Source organism: Eurosta solidaginis, chromosome 5 (genome assembly GCF_040869045.1).
Source record: "Eurosta solidaginis isolate ZX-2024a chromosome 5, ASM4086904v1, whole genome shotgun sequence".
In the NCBI taxonomy this organism is placed as follows: domain Eukaryota; kingdom Metazoa; phylum Arthropoda; class Insecta; order Diptera; family Tephritidae; genus Eurosta; species Eurosta solidaginis.
The window spans coordinates 67,981,235-68,006,195 of NC_090323.1; the positions used below are offsets into that span (position 1 = coordinate 67,981,235).

The window sequence follows — 24,961 nt, forward strand, 5'->3', positions numbered from 1 at the left end:
GTAATTGGAAGTCACTAAATGAACTAGAAGTTGACCTAATCACAATACCAGTGTGTCTACATTACGGCGTTGAATGTGTAATCGTATGCAGCAATCTGGTAAGCGCTCAAGTACTCTCACACAAATTGTACTAGAGACCCAAATTACAGTTCTTGTTTACTACGATTCGGTCTTTAATGGAATATTGATAGCTAGGCTGCGAAAGTATTCAAGAACTGCATTGCATAGCAAACTGATATGAAAAATTTTCTAAGTGGCTACTGTAATGCGGTTTTAAAAATGTTGCATAAATAGTGCACATAAGCATACAAACCTTTGTATTCTTACCGAAATTGAAACGAACGTCGGATAGTTTGAAATCGTGAATCAGAAAGCGTGGAAATATTTTTGAAAAAATCAGTTAAGCGTTGGCCCAAAAAAATATTTAAGTTGAGATTAATTTATTGAAAGGCGCGAACTTTTATCGTTTGCAGATGGATGCCAATAAAATGTAAGAGAGCCGCTTTTGGTATAAAAATAGAACCACAAAATTAAAAATTAAAAATTTTAACTTATAGTTTCAACTTAATTTTATTTCAAAGACAAGGGTCACTTAGAGTCTTAAGTGTACAAAAAAATGTGAACTGAAAACTAAGTAACAGAATGAAATTAATTCGTTTTATATTAAGTGTAGTTGCCACTCACTTAGTTTATGTTCAAGCATGTATTCATATAACGATTTTCTGGACGATATGTCAAATCTCTACCTTAACCAGATTAATATTATCCTTAAAAACTTTGGAAGAATATTAGATTTAGTATACGTTGACGACACATCTAAATTTTCTTTGAGCCGTTGTGATCCTTTGGTCTTACCAGAAGACGCTTACCATCCTTCTGTAGAGATTTTTTACGAAATTGTAAAAACCGTTAAAGATTGCGGTACTAATCTGTGTGCTTCAGACTTTGGGTTTGACTTTAATTTTGCCAAAGCCAATTTTAAAAACTTAAACCGAGAACGATCTAATTTCACGTGGCCTGAATATAGTGGAGATATAAGTCTACATCTCGCATTTTAATAACACCATTTACAGCCTATTCGAAAAGTATGTTCCTAAACGTAATTTTGCCTATGTTGAACCAACACAAGTTTGGTTTACTAAAGAACTTAAAGCTTTAAAAAATAAAAAAAACCCGGTCATTTAAGTTATACAAGAAATCAGGTTTAAGCAAAGAATACGGTATTCGAATTTACGTCAGAAGTATTTTGAACTCAATAAAAAGTGTTATAAGGCTTATATCTTTAAGATGAAAAATAATATTATCCGCAAGCCGAAATCTTTTTGTGGTTTCGTAAACTCCAAACGCAACGTAAAGGGGTTCACTTCAGTTATGAAATTCAGAGATTTTTTTATCCAACGATAATCAAGATACTACAAATTTCTTTGCACAATTTTTCAAAGCTAATTTTTCCATAGATGGCTTTGCTCAGTCACACAATTATCCTATCATTTTAACTCTAGCACCTTAATCACTACGCCAACTATCTCTCATGAAGATGTTTTATTTTACCTCAGGACCTTAAGGAATTTTCCAAAAGCGGTCCTGATAGGATTCCCACATGCTTTTTAATAAAATGCGCATATTATATCAATAAGCCTTTAACTATCTTGTTTAATCTATCTTTGAAGTATGGCATCTTTTCGTAAGCGTGGAAAGAATCTTGTCTCGTTCCTCCTCATAAGAACGGGAGTAGGTCTCTCATTGAAAACTATCGGGGCATAGCTAAGCTCTCCGCTATTTCAAAATTTTTTGAAGCTATTGTTACCAGCCTGCTCCTACTTCCGATCTCTACATCAATTGCTAGTTGCCAGTTTTGCAAGGGAAAATCCACAATTACTAAATTCAAATTGAATTCACAACTCATGTCTCAAATGGGTTTCGAGAATACATCCACACGGACGTTGAATACACATATTTTAGTAAAGCGCTTGACAAAGTAAGTCACTCGCTACTTACTCATAAACTGGACATTCTGGGCTTTCAACCAGGTCTCACGCAGTAGATGTCGTCTTATCTTCTTGATAGAACCCAAAGAGTTATCTTTAAAAATGCTTTGCCTGATGTCATTGATGTAACTTCTGGAGTTCCTTAGGGCAGTCATCTTGGTCCAATTCTGTTCTTGCTGTTTATAAACGATATTTCTACAACAATAAAATTTTCTAAAATGTTGATGTACTCTGATGATGTAAAAATTTGTTTATCCTATGCGTCAAGCGAAGAAAGGTCTCTTTTACAATCTGATCTGGACGCATTGCACAATTGGTACACCATCAACTATATGCAACTTAATTTTAAAAAAGCAAATTTATGTGCTTTTCTCATATATTACTTCAGCCAGCTTCCTACTCTCTTACCAATTATAATCTTGAACAGGTATACAGTTTTATAGACTTTGGTGTTAATATGGACAATAAACTTAACTTTAACCTTCATATTACTGCAACTGTTAATACGGCTACCGTTTGTAAAGCGATGGTCTAAAGAATTTAGTGACCCGTACGTTACTAAAGCTCTTTATACAACATTAGTCAGGCCGATATTAGAATATGGCGCAATAATTTGGAACCCGAGCTACCAGGTTCATATTGATCGGCTAGAATCAGTCCAAACACAATTCTTACTTTTCTACTAAAGAGATTTCCATTGGGATTTTACGTGTAATCTGCCACCTTATACTAACCGCAAGAAACTTATTAATCTTCCCACCCTTGCTAGTCGTAGGGAAATGCTTGGAATTGTATTTATGATTAATTTATTAAATGGTTCGGTCTCTAGCTCATTTCTGTTGAGCAAAGTAAGCTTCAATGTCCCTTCCCGGCACTCAAGACATTTCAAACCTCTCTACCTAAAACATTGTAGAACATATTTTGAATTAAATGAGCCCTTCCGCTGTTTGTGTCAGAATTATAACTCCCACTCTAGCACATTTGATGTTTCGGATTCGCTTTTTTGCATTAAAAAATCTGTTCTTTCCTCTCTTAATAGTAACTAACTGCATTCATTAATATATTTAATTTATTTTCTACTAATTCTATCCATTATATGTATGTATATTAATTACTAATACGTCATTTATTTCTTCCGTAGAAAACAGGCACGAGTTCGCGTGATCCCCCTAGTGGGCATCCGGCTCTTTCTGAGCACCTCGCGTAAGCTCCCTTCTGAGCTCCTCACGATGACTGATCTGATCAATTTGAATTGTTAAATGCTTAAGTTTACTTTTATTCCATGTTAACCTTATAATTTACTAGTTATAATACTTTTTGTACTAATTTTATACTTTACCAGTCGACCGTTTTCGTTTATGGTCGACTTTAAATAAATAAATAAATAACATACCGAGAGGTATTGAAAATTTGTGAAGTACAACGTGCCCAACAAAAAGTAAAACTTATAAAATTTTTTACAAACAAATTATATGCAAAAATTTTGAAAGCGTGACTTCTCGTTTGGAATGTGGATATTTAAAACTTTCTTACCCAGCTCAAGGAATTCCAGGACTATTGTGGTGTAAAGCCACGAAAGACACTTGAAAACTAAGTATCTTGGTACAAGAAATATTTAAACTGGAAGTAGAACAGAAATACTTTTTGAAAGCGATAACTTTATAAATGTTCAACGAATTGCGATTAAAAGATATATTTTTGTATTCAGCTTTTGAAGCTGATCCAACAAATATATGATTTCGGAAGAAGCGTTTTGTGAAAAGTTATTACTGTAGGTGCTTGCAAAACCCCATAAACTTCAATAACAACAGTGCTAACTAGTTTCCCGTACCTGATACATGTTATTGCACAGTTGAAACTTTTAAGACGCTTGATTTGTTATCTGAGGCCTCGCGCTAGATTCAGTAAATGTGAGTTCAAAATTCACACATACTGAATCTAGGCTCTGGTATGAAGTTTAAATGTTTAGGTATAAACTTAGCATCTATAGAAATAGCATTAGCCTCATTGCCTAGCTCGTTTATAGAGTTTGCCAAAACGCAAATTTTTGGACCGCTCCTTTCTCAATCTAACTGCGCCATACATTTTATTTCATTGCAATCAAGCAAAATTAAGTTCACAGCGTTTGGTTTTCGAAAGTCATATACTTATCCTAGAAATGCGGAAATGTAATACCTAAAGGTACAATTATTTTTGTTTGTGCAATTTGAATTAAAGCCAATTCAATCAAAGCCTATGCGCTATACTTATATAGGACAACGAATACGACACTCAATTGAACTGCCGAATTGTTTTTATACCAACCAAATAAAACAAAAATGTGGTACTTTTTTTTTTTTTTTGAGATTTGGTCATTTTTTTCGACGAATTCCAAATGAAAACATGGTGTGGCAACTGTGTTACTACGCTTCCTAAACTGAGAGAATTGTCCTATTATTAACCCTTATGTCAACGGCAACATACCTGGGTATGTTTTGCGTTTTCAAAACGCTGTAGCTCTGAACTGCATAATCGGATCGACTTGAAATTTCGGGATATCCTAGCGAAAACTGTTTTACGCAAGAGTCCTAATTTTGGTTAGGATTGGATCATCCGTTTGGTAGATAAAGCCCATTTACAAAGTTGCACCCTTACGTCAACAGCATACATACCAGGGTATACCATACCATATGTATAGTAAATCGCATACAAATATTATAATATTTGAAAAGTATAGTTTATTTTGAGTGAAAAAAATACTTATGGCATAAAAATTATTATAAATTATAAAATACTTATGAAAAAAATATTAAAAAAACTACGAAAAAATTTAAAATTATTGAAATTCAATTACATCTATCGCATTGCGGCAAGTCTTTGGAATGCTCTGCGCACACTGGTTTGTTGCATAATGTGCATGCTTTACGAGTAGGGCGTCGTTTGGAGCAGATTTAGCAATTCCCCTTTACTTTTAGGCGTCCCGTACTATCACGCTCCTCCGCTTCATGTGCTCCAGCATCCACAACTCGGATGGGCCCTATCATGGCTTCGATGGCGTTGCGCGTTGAAAAAACTCTGGATATTCTGCTGTTATTCGCCCTTCTCTCTATTTCTGGCATGCATAGTTGCTCACTTAGCTGATGGAGAAACATCCTACGGCGGCTTGTATATGACTTCAGGTGAGTGTTGTTGTCAACGTATATTATGTATGCAGCAAACGCAGCAACGTCCACAATATTATAAAAGAAATCCAAAGGCCATCTATTTGTGCGCCGCTTGGTACTATATTCGGACAAGCACATGTCCATGCTATCAACTCCACCTTTGGTTTTGTTGTAGTCCAATATAAGCAATGGCTTCTTCTTAGGACCGGACGTTTCTGTTGTATAATGAGAAGTGGAAAATAATACAACTGCCTTGTTTTTCTTGGGCACGTACGAGCACATCGTAACGTGATTATAGAACCCAAACATTGACGATTCAGCTTCACGTCCCTTGGGGTTGGCAAATGCTGCTGGCACGAATGTACGCCTTTTGTTGCAAGTACCCAATATAGATAAATTATTGTCTATCATCAAAGATTTTGCCAAGTTGTAGCTAGTGAAAAAGTTGTCACATACAATATTTCTTCCACTTCCATCAAAAAGGTTGATACATAAATCTTTGACTATTCTTTCACCAACGTTTCTTTCACGTTCACCAGACGGTGCCATTCCTGTATAGATTTGTCCCTGCATTGAAAAATTAAATTCAATTTAGTTATTTATACTTTCAACAATTTTCAACAATATTGATAGTACCTGCAATGGATAGAACGAAATGGAGTCGCACACCCACCACACTTTTATCCCATATTTGGCAGGTTTTGATGGTATGTATTGCGTGAAGCCAGTTCCACCACGATAAGCATACAATTGTTCATCTACGGTGACGTTGGCTCCTGCCACGTAATATCTACGAAGACAGTTGTTTAGCATCAAAAAAACGTCCGATATTGCTGCTGCTTTGTCAGTTTGTTTGCGTTGCTGGCGTGTGTTTCCATTATCAAAACGAATGAAGCGGCTAATTTCCCAAAATCGTCGTAAACTCATTGCAGCACGATATAATGGATGTGATTTAGTATTCCACAAATCTTTCGTATGCACGTAACCAGAATGTGTAACGCCACTTAGCAAAAGTACGCCCAAATATGCATCAAATTCACTTTCTGTTATGGGAATCCATGATCTCGGTTCTCTTGTTGGATGTTTTGCATTGTCATCATCAAAGAATTGCCTTGCCTTTCGATTTGATTCACGAATAATTATGTCGCATATTTCGTCTGACGTTATCAATTTGAACGTTTCTGAAATGGTCAAACCTTGCGTTGCCCGTACTGGTCCAGATTGTGCACTTCTTAGAATGTTGTGCGTACGGAATCTTACAGGTTGTGGTTGTATCGAAGACCAAACATTACCATCTCTGGCAGTAAAATATTCCCCAGTTTCAGTTGGTGCATCTTCAAGTTCTTCATCTGAATCACTGCCGTCCTCTGGGTCATATTCTGGTAACGTGGGCTCTTCTAAGTCTGAGTCATCACCACCAATATCACCTACACATTCATCTAAAGCCTCGTCACCAACTACTGAATCGTGGTCACTTATTTCTTCTTGGCTCTCTTCAAGCGTTTGACGAATATATGCTTGCTGTTCTTCGTACGAAAGTGCGCTTAGTTGTCGTGGATTAAACCATTTACCATCTGCCATTTCACTTTGATATTATTTTTTTATTTCCACAAAATAAACAGAAACGTCCTTTCACTTCGAATCATACGTGCATGATAAAATCCGTAATACTGGTAAACCCTTTTTTATACTTTTTAGCGCAAGTGATTAACGCAGGTACTATCGATTTTTTCAGAGATGTGTACCTGCCGGGTTATAACGGCATGCCATTTGCCATATAAAACGTATGTACATACCCGGGTGTGTTGCTGTTGACGTGCGTAAAAAAGTTCTGCTGTTGACATAAAGGTTAAAACATTAAATTCTTTGCAGAGCTAAAACGAACTTAACATGAAAAGCCATCATATCAGCCCTCTCTCGTGCTTTTGTTCGGCTGTGCCGAAGACTTCATACTTTTCATGAATGGGGCTGAACAATAATCTTATCCCGTTCGTCATCTCCAAATAATAGGATGTATAAGATAAGAAATATATAGTGAACCGATGTATACACCTAAATGATTTTTAAGATAAATATAAAAAAAAAATGGCAAAAAACCCCCTTATCTGAATGATCGGTTGTATGGGATATATATTATATATAGCTCCGATCGAAATGCTTTTTACAGGAAATCTTCTATGATATATTAGAATATATATCACCAAGTTTCACGTTTTTATATTGGAAACTAAGGGAGAAATGGACAAAAATCTTTCTATCTGAACGATCGGTTGTATGGGATAGGTATATACTATATACATATAGTTCCGATCAAAGTGATTTTTTCAGAAAATCTTCTATGATATATTATAATAAATATCACCAAGTTTAAAGTTTTTATATTGGAAATTAAGGGAGAAATGACTAAAAAATTTTCTGTCTGAACGATCGGTTGTATGGGATATATATTATATATAGCTCCGATCGAAATTATTTTTTCATGAAATATTATATGATATATTAAAATAAATATCACCAAGTTTAACGTTTTTATATTGGAAATTAAGGGAGAAATTGCCAAAATCTTTCTATTTGAACGATCGGTTGTTTGGGATATATACTATATATAGCTCCGATCAAAGTGATTTTTTTCAGAAAATCTCCTATGATATATTAAAATATATATCACTGAGTTTCACGTTTGTACTTTCTAAATTAAGGGAGAAATGGCCAAAAATCTTTCTATCTGAACGATCGGTTGTATGCGATATAACTATACATAGCTCCGATCAAAGTGATTTCTTCAGGATATCTTCTAGGATATATTAGAATATATATCACCGAGTTTCACGTTTATACTTTCTTAATTGCGGCAGGAATGACCAAAATCGTTTTATCTGAACAATCGCTTGTATGGGAGATATATGTTATAGTGGTCCGAATCCGACAAATGTCTAATATAATACAAAAATACATCCTTGTGCCAAAGTTCATTGCGATATCTCAAAATTTGAGGGACTAGTTTGCGTTCAAACAGACAGACGGACGGACAGACAGACACATGCCTATATCAACTCAGTTCGTCGCACTGATCAATTCGGTATACTTAATGGTGAGTCTATCTTCTCAACGTTACAAACATCGGACCAAAGTTAATATACCATTTCATGTTCATGAAAGGTATAAAAACTGGTAAAATTAGCCGAATTACGGATCAATTCAACCAATATTTCTGTAAATTTTTAGCCATCGCAAATAACTTCGTATAAATTGTTGAACCAACCATTTTAATAGCCAAATCAATCAAATTTCATCAAAGTGAACTTTAGCTTTGTTAAGGAAAAAATGCAAATAGAAAAGTTTTTTCCAAAGATTTTGACGTTGCTTTTTTCATGCCTTGAGACCAGAATTTTTGGTGTGATAAGCGTAGCACGCGTAGCTCTACAATACCAATGTAAACTGTTGAAATATAACAGTGACTGTTGATATTACAGAGATTTCTCTATTAAAAGACAAATCAATTAGATTGATTGAGAATCTGTAATTTTTACAGAATATTATTATATTGAGATCAACAGTTTTTCTGCTGTTGAATTGCTTGCTGTTGAATGCTTGATTTTCATTAGGTCAAAATGACTGCCATTAAAATGATTCCAACTGACCAGTTGGTTAGTTGGGGTCAAAGGTGTTTTCAAAAGTTTTCCAAGTATGTATTATGTAGTAAAAGAAGACAAGCTCGGCGGATATCTCCTCGGTGGTAAAGCGCGCCAAGTATTTATTTTTTGTTTACTTAATTCTACTCGTCTACCGACGCATGATGCTGCATCTCTAGCTGGCGTGGCTATTAATTTACTCTCATGTAGCTATCTGAGACTTTATTACGGGTACTTCAGATGCGATGGGTAAACTAGGGTTTTCACTACGTCAATCACGACTATATTCATGGAGAAGGGACACCATTTAAGAAAAGGTTATTATTTTGTTGCTCTTGGAAGTGAATATTTTGAACCTCGGATTTAGGTGCTATTTCTCAGGATATTGCGAGATAAGAATCGATTACTGGATCAATTTGTACCATTAAACTCAATCCGGACTTGTTGACAAATTTTGCATGAATTTTGTATGATGGAGTGAAAGATGATAGCAGATCTCCCGAAAAAAGCTTTATTGTATTTATTTCGCATTACACACCAAAAAAATATAATCTGTGCAACTTAATTTAAACAATTCCAATAACCAATGTCGTTCATATTGCAGAAACAATTTTTATTGAACTTTAAAATTGTTTATATAAGAAGTAAGTTCGTGATGCTCACAGCGTTAAGTAAAGTTTACAATTTGTTGTAAGTGAATTGTATCTATGCCCCTCAAAGAGACACATTGGCTGCTGTTTTTTGCTTTCACCATCTGAATCTTCAACAAAGTAAATGTAAACAATTGAAGATACTAATTTTTTATATAAAATTGTTCTACAAATGGATTACTCCGTATGTATGATTGCGATTAAAGTCAGAGCTCAACTAAGAATAACTAAAAGTGGTTCACCATGAGAAGATATATGTATACGTGTACAGACCCAAAGTTAGGGGTCGCAAACAAGTTCCAAAAGATTACATGAAGTGTGCCTCGTCGAAAACGTTCCTAAACTGTGCTTTTATCGCGTGTCAATGTCGTCTAAGCATGTTTTGCTTCTTTAGAGCTACACCCTAATATGAATAGTAGCGTTTGGAGACTTTAAACGTACGTCAGCTAATTTAAAAATGATATTTTGCATCAGAGCCCCGCAGAGGAGGAAAGCCGACAATCTAATACTACCTACAAACACACACCAAATTGGTAATTTATACCATTTGAGCAATTTATTACGCAATTTATCATATAATAAATTGCCAATTTAAAAAAATTGCGTAATAAATTGCTTCAAACTGCAAATGCAACCTTTTAAAATGTGGTTATTGAGTAGACTTAAACGTCAGTTTTACGAAAACCCCATATGTTAAATTAACAAAACGTCAAATAAAAATAAAATAAATCAATATTTTGTTAAAAATTGCGGCGAACAACGTAAATGGTGAGTAAATTTTAAATTTTAGAAGCCAACATGGAAACCAAACTTAATTCTATGTCTTTAAATAACAACACACGTTTACACGTTTCACAAATAAATTTTAAATTGAGAACGCCACCAGCTGTGAAATTACTATGGTGTAAGCTAAATTGAGCCGTATGAACACCACTCAATTTAAATCAAAATTGCCTCAATTTATTTTTCTGTTTGAACATAGTATAAATAAACCTGCGAGGCAATTACTTTTACAACACCATCCAGGTCGCTACAAAAGAACTCAAGCAAAGGCATACGAAACGACGCATCAGAAGAACTTCGGGGATCCCAAGCTAGTATCAGCACTTAATAAGTATTAGTTAAGTGTAAGAAATCTTTGTTTATTATGCAAGCTTTTATTGAGAAACTTGGTTTCGTGCGCAGAATGATCAAATAAAGTGTATTAGATTCATTAGGTCAATTGCATGTAAACTGTTGCTTTCTATAGATACTCCGAAATAAAGAGAATAATTTCTTCCGATAGTATTTGCTTACGGATATAAATGACAGCGCCTTTCCGGACTCTCGAAAACAAAATTCAAGTTTTTTGGTGTGATTCTACCCTTCGTTCAATTGCTGCCTACGCGCTTCTTGCACAAAAAATTAGAGATCTTAAATTTTGCTTTGCGCAGATTGAAGATTGTCGGCAATGATAATGAGAACGTGACCTTATAAGACCCCCGAATATTGCTTGTGGATGAACACAAGCGGGCGAAATGGGAGGAGCACCTAAGCGGTTGTAACCTCTCTTCCGATGTAGGTAAACTTTGGTCCACCGTAAAGTCCCTATCGAATCCATCTAGGCACAATGACAAAGTTTCCATCGCTTTTGGCGATAAAGTGCTGTCGGATGCGCAAAAATGCACGAGTTCGAGAGGAAAGTTCTTCGAAAGATTTATGGACCTCTGCGCGTTGGCGATGGCGAGTACTGAAGAAGATTTAATGGTGAGCTGTACGAGCTATACGCAGACATCCACATAGTCCAGCGAATTAAAACGCAGCGGCTGCGCTGGCTAGGCCATGTTATGCGAATGAAAGATGACGCTCCGGCCAAGAAAGTGTTTCTATCGGAACCCGCCTATGGAAGCAGAGGTAGAGGGCGGCCCCCACTCCGCTGGAAGGCTGCGCTGGCTAGGCCATATTATGCGAATGAAAGATGACGCTCCGGCCAAGAAATTGTTTCTATCGGAACCCGCCCATGGAAGCAGAGGTAGAGGGCGGCCCCCACTCCGCTGGAAGGCTGCGCTGGCTAGGCCATATTATGCGAATGAAAGATGACGCTCCGGCCAAGAAATTGTTTCTGTCGGAACCCGCCTATGGAAGCAGAGGTAGAGGGCGGCCCCCACTCCGCTGGAAGGACCAGGTGGAAAACGATTTAAACTCCCTTGGTGTGACCAATTGGGGCCGGTTTGCGGAGCGAAGGAGCGACTGGCGCACCTTGTTGGACGGCCATAACCGTTTAGACGGTTAAGGGCCAATTAAGTAAGTAATGGGTTGCTATCGTCATTGGATAATCGTTGCTTCCTTATCGTCTTGTTATAGATGGGCTTAAATTGCGTCAACGAGTTTTTTTTTTGAAGTTTTATCGGTATCCGTTTCATAACAAACCTATGAGCCGTCGTTAACAAATCTATAACACGCCGAAAAGAAATCGATAACTTTTTGAAAACAAATTGAAAATTCTTCGATAAAAAGTCGAGTACACATCAATAACTGATAAAAAACGGTAACAAAAATAAATAGTTTTATTTATGAAGAGCCGTCACTCGATAATATGGAAAATTATCCCATGTTTTCTCAAGGTAATCTATACATTTTAATGATTGCATTAAATTAAATATTTAATTCTCTTTCCAAAAAATCAATTACGCAAAGGGGCTTAAATATATAGAATGCAACTAACCAAAACTTGCCAAAAGTTCTCTGAAACAACTTTTGCAATGGATTGGTTGCTACATTGTTGGCAAAGATAAAAACTCCTTGAAACCACCATACATTTGCTATTCTAAATCGATAATTTTGATAACATATCGACTATTTTCGACAATATATCGATAAGAAAAAAGCGATATATTTTTGATAGCATATCGATAACTTTCGTTAAATAATCGATGTTTTTGCGATAATAGAGATCCATAACCTTTCGACAATAAACATATCTATCGAAGAACAATCGATAGCAAATTTTTGGCACATCGATAACATATGATTACTCTCTTATACCCCGCAGATGAAACACCTATAACAAACCTTTTGTTTGCTTTCTTTTCGCTTACTTTTTTTTGTCTTCCTTTCCTTGCCCTGTTTTGCGATGATGTCTAATTGCTGTCTGATTTCGATCGTGAGCACATTAAAAGAGGGTATGCCTATTCAACTCCACCTTAAAATTCTCACTAACGTTTTCAGACACCCTAGTGTTTGTAATGTAGAAGGTACGGTAGAACACCCGTAAACACCAAAAAGATCAAGTAAAGAAGGCTAAGTTCGGGTGTAACCGAACATTACATACTCAGCTGAGAGCTATGGGGACAAAATAAGGGAAAATCACCATGTAGGAAAATGAACCTAGGGTATCCCTGGAAAGTATTTGTATGACATGTGTATCAAATGGCAGGTATTAAAGAGTATTTTAAGAGGGAGTGGGCCATAGTTCTATAGGTGGACGTCATTTCGGGATATAGACATAAAGGTGGACCAGGGCTGACTCTAGAATTTGTTTGTAAGATATGGGTATCAAATGAAAGGTGTTAATGAGTATTTTAAAAGGGACTGGGCCTTAGTTCTAAGGGGGGACGCCTTTTCGAGATATCGCCATAAAGGTGGACCAGGGGTGACTCTATAATGTGTTTGTACGATATGGGTATCAAATTAAAGGTATTAATGAGGGTTTTAAAAGGGAGTGGTGGTAGTTGTATATGTGAAGGTGTTTTCGGGATATCGGCCAAAATGTGGACCAGGGTGACCCAGAATATCATCTGTCGAGTACCGCTAATTTATTTATATATGTAATACCACGAACAGTACTCCTGCCAAGATTCCAAGGGCTTTTGATTTCGCCCTGCAGAACTATTTCATTGCTTCTACTTAATATGGTAGGTGTCACACCCATTTTAGAAAGTTTTTCCTAAAGTTATATTTTGCGTAAATAAAACAATCCAATTACCACGTTTCATCCCTTTTTTCGTATTTGGTATAGAATTATGGCATTTTTTTAATTTTTCATAATTTTCGATATCGAAAATTGGGCGTGGTCATAGTCGGATTTTTTATACCAATATAAAGTGAGTTCAGATAAGTACGTGAACTGAGTTTAGTAAAGATATATCGATTTTTGCTCAAGTTATCGTGGTAACGGCCGAGCGGAAGGACAGACGGTGGTCTGTGTATAAAAACTGGGCGTGGCTTCAACCGATTTCGCCCATTTTCACAGAAAACAATTATCGTCCTAGAATCTAATCCCCTATCAAATTTCACAAGGATTTGTTTTTTGGTTTTTGTTCGACTTATGGCATTAAAAGTATCCTATACAAATTAAATGAAAACGGGCGGAGCCACTCCCATTTTGAAATTTTCTTTTATTTTTGTATTTTGTTGCACCATATCATTACTGGAGTTAAATGTTGACATAATTTACTTATATACCGTAAAGACATTAAATTTTTTGTTAAAATTTGACTTAAAAAAATTTTTTTTTTAAAGTGGGAGTGGTCATTGTCCGATTTTGTTATTTTTATTAAGCATACATATACTAATAGGAGTAACGTTCCTGCCAAATTTCATCATGATATCTTCAACGGCTGCCAAATTACAGCTTGCAAAACTTTTAAATTACCTTCTTTTAACAGTGGGCGGTGCCACGACCATTGTCCAAAATTTTACAAATTTTCTATTCTGCGTCACAAGTTCAACTTACCTACCAAATTTCATCGCTTCATCCGTCTTTGGTAATGAATTATCGCACTTTTTCGGTTTTTCGAAATTTTCGATATCGAAAAAGTGGGTGTGATTATAGTCCGATATCGTTCATTTTAAATAGCGATCTGGGATGAGTGCCCAGGAACCTACATACCAAATTTCATAAAGATACATCAAAATTTACTCAAGTTATCGTGTTAACGGCAGACGGAGGGACGGACGGACGGACATGGCTCAAATTTTTTTTCGATACTGATGATTTTGATATATGCAAGTCTATATCTATCTCGATTCCTTTATACCTGTACAACCAACCGTTATCCAATCAAAGTTAATATACTCTGTGCGCAAAGCACGCTGAGCAGGGCCGTAGAGAGAAAATCCGGGCCCGGGACTAAACAATTTACGGGCCCCCCTATAAAAAAGCCACTAATACATTTGATTAATTTGAATTAATGACGTCTTATTCATGAATCAGTATTGATAGACTACATCAAAAAAAAATTTTGCAACACCAAATAAATGATTTTTTGACTAAGAGCTGAAAATAAAATTAACACAGAATATTTACTATTTATACTATTTTATTGTAACGTAGAAATAAAATTCTTTAACAGCCACATATTATTTCAAATAATCTTTTCTAGTTATTTGGTAACATTTTAATACATTTCTGATAATTTTAAAGCTGATTATAAATTTTAATTATTCACTATAGAAGGTTCGGATATCAAAGAGTGGCTTTTCTTGCTTTTTAACTATCTTGCCAAAACGGATTCAACACAAAGCGTGGCAAGTCCTGAAACTCGCTCTTGAGATGAACACGATCTATGAAAGTATTTGATTCTTGAAAGGACGCTGAAGGAACATTCTGCACTAGCTGCAGTGACAGGTATAGTGCAAAAGATACGTAAAGCAACACAAATGTTGGAGAAAAATGTATACAGATTTTGAAAATAGACTGCAATTCCAGTGGTGACAGACCTTTATCAAATTTCAGAAGTCAAATTTCGGAAGTGAAAATTCAGAATTCAAATTTCAGAAGGCAAAATTTAAAACTGAAAATTCAGAAAGTAATCAGACGACAGAAAAAACATAAAATTTTTCTTAAAATTCAGAAACGTTCATTTATTTGGAAGGAATTATGTATAATGAAAAAGTAGTAAAATCTAAAATTTTATTTTGTGTACAATAGCAAGCATGTAATTAATTAAATCTTTTCGCGTTTATCTTTTTGAAATGAATTTACAATGTTAAAAAAACGAAGTCTTTATATTTTTTTTATCTTGCGTTTCCGATATGGCTCACGTCCAGTTGAAAATTGCTGCAGTTTTGTTTCTATTATTGCATGTTCGTTTTTTATTTAATTTATGAAATTAAATATGTTAGCGTGTGACCCAAACACACTTCGAATGACGTTGATAAAATTATTTGTACGGACTTCACCGAATTTTGTGATATTATACATATTCCATAATCAGACAGCAAAAAACATTAAATTTTGACTCCTGAAATTTGACTTCTTAATTTTCACTTCTGAAATTTGGCTTCTGAAATTTGACTTCTGAATATTTATTTCTGAATTTTTGTTTCTGAATTCTGGCTTTCTGAAAAAAGGTTTGTGACTAATGTTTTCTGAAAAAATGTGTTTCGGAATTTTTTTTCTGAATTTATGGGGGACCAGATGTCGTACCTCAACATCTATCGTGGCGTCTCTAGCTTGGAGTACGACGTTTCTTTCATTAATGGTAGTCAGTATTTTGAACCAAATTGAGGACAGGAAGATAAATTCGAACTTGTTGATGTACTTTAGGATTCCGGTAATATCTCCGTATGCTTGTGCAGTCAAATTTAGCTTAAGTAATGCGTTTAGTGTTTGTGTTAATCCTGGAACATGGTTTGCGAATGGTCTGATTGCCTCAATCCTAGCCGGCTACCTAGTGGCTGATAGACTCTGAAGATTGCTCGGTACATTTTTTTTGAGGATGTCCCATTGTTGTGCACTGCTGCTGAAAATAATAAAACATTTTTGTACAACTCCGAAGAAAGTAATTGCAGTCGTACAACATTCTGCAGCATCAACACCACATAAATTGAGACTGTGGGTTGCACAAGGCGAGTAATCAGCATTCGAGTTTTTTCTAGAATGTGACGTAGTGCTCCGCTGTAAGATTCTTTCATATTGGCGCCGTAATTGCACCCTTGTGCACGACAATCTTTTAATGGGATTTCATGTTTACCTAGAGTATGGCAAATTAGATCAGCGATTTTCTGACCAGTTTTTTGGTTACAATTCACGAAAGCCAAAAACCGTTCTTGAATTGTAAAATTTGTTGATTTCGAATTGAAATGAAATTAGCGCAAAATGAACGTAGTCAACGTGAGTAGCGTCAGGCATAGCATCAACGATAATAGCAAAATACTTGGCTTTCTTGCCTTGATCTAATATAGTTTCCCTCACGTGCTTTGCATAAATTTCTATAAATTCGTTCTGAATGTCTGGGGAAAGATAGTGGGACTTGTAAACGTTTGTGCTGCTGTTGTGAAATCCTAACTTTCTCCAAATGATCTCTAAGTATCCGATCATAATGGCTTATGAGATCTTAGATACCCAAAAAATGTCCATTGTTTCGTTCACCAAGATATGTACTTTCGCCTTCGAAAGCTAGGCCTCTTTCACCCAAAAATAAAATAGTGTCCCAATTATATATAAAATTTCTTTCCACTTTTGAGTTTCAGTGATTACCTGTTCATTGATAAGTGTATCAATTATAGCCTCCTTTTGAATTAGATTTTGTAAATATTGTCATGGAAATTCGAATATCCGCAGAACAAAGTTTAGGTCGATTTTAAGTATTGGTGCTTAATAGACGACATGGTAGGCAATAAAAAGCATTGCTACTGGCACTCCACACTAACCAGTCACGCTCCATTTTCTCTCCATTTGACAAGATTCTGTTTAACAACGAGTTAGGAAATGCCTCGTCATGACAATCACATGGAAAAATAACAGAACACTTTTGATGACCTCGAAGAATTATTTCGTTGACTTCTTCAGATCGCAAAAACTCTTTATTCACGGTACCGATATCGAAATCGTTTAAATAATCTGGACCCTAGTGTGAGAAGGCAGCAACTTGGCCACTCCGATATAATCAGTTTAAGGGCTAGCGCGGGGATCTCATCAGCACCATAAGATGCGGCTTCAAGCGAGCGTTTACTTGGATTAAGCGGCTCGCTTTATAAACATGCAAGTAATACTTTCATCAACGCAGTGCAGGTTTGGGCTGGGCTTGGAACCCGCCACGTATTACTATACATCCATGAAACGCAACAAAAAGCTTCGAATAAAAACACAACCCTTTACTGATGACGAACACTACAAACATTTAAAGAACTATTATTTGAATTGGTGCAGATGCCCTGCTGGTCGATGTCCTCGTTAAGGCAAAAGCTTACATCAGTGCCATACAAGAAATTCGAACGACAATGGCAACAAAGCATCAATAAATGTGACATTAACTGGTGTGGTAATGAAAATGAGCACAGTTCGGGTTTCGGATTCGTGGTGGGAGAGATACTTTGTCGCAAAGTACTTTCGTCGTGCATGCATGTGGACGAAAGTCTCGCCGCTATCTTAATAAAAAACAATCTTTTAAATATACCAATCATCTGCTCCCATACACCGACGGAAGAAAAGGCGATCAGGTTAAAGACGCATTTTTTAAACACTTAGAACGCAAATACGAACGCTGCCTCTGTCCTGCTTGGCGAATTTAATGTCAGGGTGAGTATAAAAGGTATTTCATGTCCCCATGGTCAGAAAGTTTAGTTTCCACAAAAAAACCTCCCCTATGGGACTCACGCTAATGGACTATAGCAGGTGCTCGAGACACGGTCATAGCCAGCAACAGCTTTAATCATAAATATATATATCAAGCTACATGGCTGTCCCCCGATCGAAATACACGTAATTGGATTGAGGTGCGGGCTACATACCTGGTAAATCTACCATCGACCATATTTTCACTATTCGCCAAATCTTGGAAAAACATGACGAAAAAAGAATATACACACATCAACGCAAAACTTAAACGCCTGTGCAAAATGACGTTAAGCAACCCCATCAGCTCGTTTAAAATTTGGAAAGACCTGTCCGCAACGTCCGAAACTAAACGAGGTTTCAGACAGGGTGAACCCCATAATGCGAATACCGAAGAAGATTTAAAGATGAGCTGTACGTGCTTCACGCAGACGTCAGCATAATCCAGTGAATTACGAATACGAATGAACAATGATGCTTCGGCTAAAAAAAAAGTATTTTTATCGGAAGCCGTATGTGGGAGCAGAGACAGGGGGGTTTAACTGGCCGGTCCATAAGGATCTCACATAGATTGAATGAGTTCAAGGTGTTACCAGAAGTTTATTTCAACGACCAAACTGAAAAAACCCTATTAAAAACCAGGGCCTATGTTATAAAATAACTCGGCCCTCTTGGCAAATACTAGAAGCTTCCTAGGACTTAAGCCACTTGCTGGTTCTAGATCTGACAGCTGTATCACTCCTAATAGCTGGAGTCTTAGCCTGGCAAGTGCAGGACACGAACACAGAACGTGCTCGATCGTTTCCTTCTCCAACCCGCACTTCCAGAGAAAGAAAGCGGCCCCACTCAATTGGCGCCAGTTGATAAAGCGAAGTAGCGACTGGCACCTCTTGTTGGACGGCCATAGCCATTTAAGCGGCTAAGCATCAATTAAGTGAGTAAGTAAGGGTAAGCAGTTTGCCGAGTTTTGTAATGATAACATAAACCAGCGGTGCGGCACCACTTTTTGAACACACATGAAACTTGATTATTTTAGCTCAATTTAGTTACTGAATATGCACTCTTTTGGTATTTTTCTAAAGCCCACATACCCCAAAACCTACACAATTTATAGTGTTCATAGACGGACCGACGGACGAAAGGACATGGCTAAATTTCTTTATTCACCTTGATCATTATATATATATATGGAGGTCAATATTTATCTCGATTAGCTTATGCCGTTACAAGCCACAGTTATGTCAACGAAATTAATCCACATTGTGAGCTTGGCTTAGTTTCGGTTATATATAGAAAGATAAAAAACTATTGTTGTGTGTCCAGTACAATTTGTACTTATCGTAAAATATCGTCGCTGCGTTAATCGATACTAATTTTTGCCTCTTAAAGATAAAAAAGATTACGAATACGGCACCTTGGAATTGCCAAAATCTTTGTTATATTTAACTAATCTTCTTCACAAACACTTTAATTTTTGCAGTAAAGTTAAAAAGCTCCACATAGAGTGTTTTTATATAGAAATGGGCAAGACTACAAATTATAATAACTGATATTTAAAACTTCTCCATGTACATGGAGGCGTCCATCTCCATTGGCTCCATGGAACGCAGCCTACAGTAGCATTTAAGAAACCTGTTTGACTTAGACACCGCATGTTGACAGCACTTCCGTTTTGGCATTGCCAGTATTGAGTTGGATCCCAGAAGTTTCGCGAAACAGCATTCATTAGAGGAGTCACAAATGGGTCGCAAATGGCGTGAACTGCCACAACAAAGACTAAAGCGAAGAAAGCTAACACTAAAAGAAATGAAAAAATATATAAAGATTTATGTATAAGTTTTTATGCAATCACTAAGTTTTAAAATATGCTATGTTTGCATAAAATTTCTTAAGCAAAGATTTTGGTTTTTAGTAAAGGTAAAAGAAAGGCTTAGTTGACCACCGGACACATAAGTGAAAATGCTTAAATTTTGTGGCCGTTTTTTTTATTTCCAAATATATGTAGACTTTTGAATATATTTTTGAAACTCATGAAAAAATATGTATATATGCGCTTTTTTACAGCAAATGAGGTCATACAAATTCGCAAACTCCTCGCAAAATTCATAAACCTTAGAACCATCGCAACATCTTGTACGTCAAGAGAAGACTTTACTTCTCAGTATTCAACTTAGTTCAAAGTAGCTTTAGCTTTTTTTGTTAATAGAGAGGGCTTTATTCAGCTAAATTTAAAATAGCTGGAGCTGTTACCTGTTGGAAATCCAGACTGACATTTTTTGTCTTGCCCTCATTCACCGCAGGCCAAACTTTTTTCTGCTTTTAGCCTTCACCGGAAAAAGCGCGACTTACTGCCTTGCACTCGAAACCTGTACGAAGGTATACGGGATATCCTTGACCGGCAAAAGCACAACTAATGCCTTGCATTTGTGGAAGATTTACGGGAGGGTTATGGACCATCCTTCTCCGACCATGAGTATATCAGCTTCAGCATCCCCCTAAAGAGGGTAGAGAAGGGAGGAACCTTTAGAAACCCTAGGTCAACGAACTGGACTAAATTCCAGAAAGATGTGGAAAAAAACTGGGACAACCCAAAGAAGTTGCTAATGTAGAGGAACTGGAGGAGTCGAATGAATTCCTAACAAGGACGCTTATGACTGCGTATAACAAAGCTTGCCCTCTAAGAAGATTCAGAGGAAAAGCAAAGCCGCCATGGTGGAGCAAGCAGCTGAGTCTTCTAAGAAGACAGGTAAAAGGAATGTTTAAGCTCGCAAAGACCGCGGAAAGGGAAGCGTGTCTGGACGAGTACAGGGATCTACTGAGAATCTACAAGCGTGAAATTACTAGAGCGAAGAGAAACTCATGGAAATATTTCTGTACGGACATAGAGTGCTCCAGCGAAACAGCACGGTTTAAAAAAGTCCTAGCAACAGGAAACATAGTCCAGGGACTAATAAAGAAATAGAACGGGGAATGGTCAGGTAATATAGAGGAATCCCTTGAGGTGCTTTTCGATACAAATTTCCCATCGGGAGACGGTTTAGAAGAGCCAGCATACATCACTCACACTTCGATCACGGATTTAGTAGTGCCGGGCTTGTGGACCGATACCAAGATCGAGTGGGCAGTGAAGACGTTTTCTAAGTTTAAATCACCGGGCCCAGATGGTATATTCCCGGCCATGCTACAAGTCTCAAGTAGGGCGGTCGTGGAATGGCTTAAAATAATATTCGAGAGGTGCATAAGACTAAATCATGTACCGCACTCTTGGAGAACTGCTCATGTAGCTTTTCTACCAGAGGCGGGGAAGATCGGTCACGTGTATCCCAAAGACTATAGACCCATTAGCTTAACATCATTTCTGCTCAAAACCTTTGAGAGGCTGATAGATTTGTACATAAAGTCCAACGTGGATGAAAAGCTGCTCTCCACAACACAGCATGCGAACACAAAGGCAAGTCGGTAGACACGGCATTGCATAGGCTGGTAATAAGCATAGAGAAATCCCTGGAATATAAGGAGTATGCTCTAGGAGTCTTCTTGGGCATTGCCGGGGCTTTCAATAATGTTGCAAAATGGGCGATTATGGATGGTCTTAATTACGTTAAAGTATATCCTGCCTTAGTCAGATGGATCGGCTGCATGTTAAATTTCAGAAAGATGACATCACAATGGGGATTGTATGAGGCCACGAAATCAGTGGACAGGGGAACGCCGCAGGGAGGGGTGCTATCACCTCTGCTGTGGACGCTGGTCATCAACCAACTGCTCAAGCAATTCGTTGAGGGACCCGTAAAACTAACGGCTTACGCAGGTGACGTTGCAATTGTCATAAGTGGAAAGTGCCTTCCAAAGATTAGTTCTTTTATGGACCGGGCGCTTCGGCATATTCATACCTGGGCATTTAATGTCGGGCTGAAAGTCAATGCGGAGAAGACGGATATGGTCTTATTTACAAAGAGGTACAAGGTCCCAATCTGGACCAGGCCTAAGTTGAGAGGGCTGCCCTTACAGGAGAAACCTTGCAAAAAATATCTATGAATCATCCTAGATAGTAAGCTGCCATGGAAGCTCAACGTAGAGGAGAGGGCCAAGAAGACCTCAACGGCACTCTATGCATGTAAAAGAATGCTGGGGTGTACGTGGGGCCTATCGCCCTCTCTTTCTCATTGGGTTTTTACAGCGATTGCAAGCCCTATTCTATACTATGGAGTTCTTGTTTGGTGGAAAGCCACACAAAAAACAACATACCTCAAAAAATTAGAGGGGGTATGCAGACTATTGATGCTTAGCATTACGGGAGCCTTGAAAACAACCCCGACGGCTGCACTGTGTGCCATTCTGCACATCCCACCTGTACACCTGGTAGCAAAGAACAAAACGTTAACGACCGCAACCAGGATCGGTGCTTCGGGACAGCTTGAGCGCCGACCATATGGCCATAGTAGTATAGCGTTATCAATAACAAGACGAACAGACTACATGATTCCCTATCTGCGCCTCGAGAGAGATCTTAAGGCCACAATAGATGTGGACGGTTGGCGCAAGGTTGCGCAAATGGCGGACGGGGCGATACATGTGTATACCGATGGTTCTAAATTAGTGGAAGGAGTAGGGTCTGCGGCATACTGCGCTGATCCGGAAATAAGCAGATCCTACAGGCTGCCGGATTACTGTAGCGTTTTCCAAGCGGATATATTGGCCGTAACGAAAGCAGCAAAAACCCTGGAGGAGAATAGCTTAAGCTGCAACCGTGTTATCTTTTATATTGACAGTCAAGCAGCAATTAAGGCAATAATCTCGCATAGCACAGCATCTAAATGCATGTTTGAGTGTAAACAGTCTCTGGAGATCGGGACAGGGAGAAGCATACATCTATATTGGGCCCAGGGCATATGGGAATAGATGGGAATGAAAAAGCGGACGAACTAGCTAAAACGGACGCATCCCTTGAAGCTTGCTCCGTAGATGTCCCAATTTGATTGGGCGAGATTAAGCGAATGCGGGGGATGCACATGATCGACCAAGCGGGAAAGGCGTGGGTTCAAGCGAGGGGCTGTAAAGTGTCGAAGTTTATGTGTAGGTCTTACAACCTTAGACAAACACAGTTGCTTCTATCATTATAAATAGATGACTGTAGACTCATTACGAGTATTTTGACTGGACACTGCCTTCTGGCGTCACATGCCTTTAAATTAGGCTTGGTCAGTGATAGCAGATGTAGGAAGTGCGGGTTGGAGGAGGAAACGATCGAGCACGTTCTGTGCTCGTGCCCTGCACTTGCCAGGCTAAGACTCCAGCTATTAGGAGTGAAAAAAGCTGTCAGATCTAGAAGCAGCAGTGGCTTAAGTCCTAGGAAGCTTCTAGTATTTGCCAAGAGGACGAAGTTATTTTATAACACGATTTTTGATAGGGTTTTTCAGTTTGGTCGTTAAAACAAACTTCTTGTAACACTACGGACTCAATCAGTCTATGTGAGGTCCTCATGGGCCGGTCAGTTCAACCTACCTACCTACCTCTGGACATGAACTGTTCTTTGCTGGATATAAATGCGGTATGTGTATTGCTATTTTTTTTTTTTTTCAAATTGGAATCTGCAGACAGATGACCAACAGCTTTTTATGGCAAATATACACTCGGGGTGTTTGCCGAACTTTTATTTTCTGTTCCCGGGACTTGAGCCTCGAATATTTGGGATGAGAGAGAGCATTGCACCTCCACACCACGTTCACCGCCCAGATTTTGGGGTCTATTGGGAATTAATTTGCTGTTTTAAACTAGACTGGATCTACGACGTGATTTTTGTCTCTCAAAAAGGATAAACAGTTTTTTTTTTGTCTCACAATGGAATTGCTCCGATGAAGATATATTTATATGTATAACCGTTGCGTTATTATTTCACACTTTTTTTGCTCTGACATACCAAATCTCATTTTTCTTATTGGCGACTTTTGTACCAGGTGTAGAAAATACAAAAATGGAATGAAAGTTCATTAAAATATATTTATTTTTATACTAAAATTTTCAAAGGAATCTTTACCAAGTACGGAACTTATAATAGATAAATAATATTTCTACATTTTTTTTTAACTTGTGCACTATTTACCTTTGAAATTTACATCTCGCTGACATAAACCAATTAATTACACTGTGTTTCAGTGGAAATATGTATATTCAATGTGAGACATAACTCAAGTTGTAGGTCTGGTTGGTTGGTTACTGTGCTGTCCGGCCATATAGACCTGGAACCAATTGCATAATGGCACCTGTGTGTATACTCAAAACATATAATTAGATCAATGAACCTTCTAAAGTCCTCCATGAAGTATTTCGACAACGGCCTAAAGTCGGATAATCACAAAACTGCCTAGGGTTCACCAGCGGTGGGCAGGCACAGATGAAATGGGTGACTGTCTCCTTACAACCGTCCACACTACAGCTCCTGCACCTTTCTTTAAAGTGGACTACAATGCTCTTCGCGTGTGGTTCAAATAGCTAGTGCCATGTAATGGTGTATGTAATATAAATATTTCTTTCTTGGACATATTCAGTAGTGACTCTGTTCTTCTCTGGCCGTAGTCAGCGCATGTGCGAATTGTAGTGTTCTTGATTTTGATAACAACGTCACTTTTTATTGTTGCAAGTGGCCGGTGCAGAGCGCTGCCTCAGAGGAGTCTAACGATGCACCGGTCTTTTACAGTTTATCCGCTTTTTCATTTCGGATACACAAGTGAGCGTGACCGGGTATACCCAAGTTATCGTGATGGGCGTGTGACTTCGCGAAACACTCTATTACAGTTTTCGATCGCCTGCTTTGTTGTCCGAATATATGCGTATCTCACCGTCGCTTACCCAATTAGCTAACAGGAAAAGAGAGGCCCTCTCTGAACCTAGTATCTGGGGATGGATGGATATTGTGACATTTAGCTGTTCGGAGAGAACCCCCGCACCAACAACGTAGGTCAATTTGGACCTGCCGGTGAAGAGTGAGGTAAAAAACCTCTTTGCAAAC

General features: G+C 37.7%; 1 protein-coding gene across 1 annotated transcript in view; it reads right to left on the reverse strand.

Moving 5' to 3' along the window:
• LOC137254171 (piggyBac transposable element-derived protein 4-like) overlaps positions 1–6,712 on the reverse strand; it is a 52,724-nt gene extending 46,012 nt beyond the window's left edge. Inside the window, exons 1-2 of the mRNA XM_067791903.1 lie at positions 5,768–6,712; positions 4,937–5,698 (exon numbers count right to left, since the gene is read on the reverse strand). Of these exons, the coding sequence (XP_067648004.1) occupies positions 4,937–5,698; positions 5,768–6,712 (1,707 nt within the window). The remainder of the gene's footprint in view (positions 1–4,936; positions 5,699–5,767) is intronic.
• Positions 6,713–24,961: the final 18,249 nt, after the last annotated feature.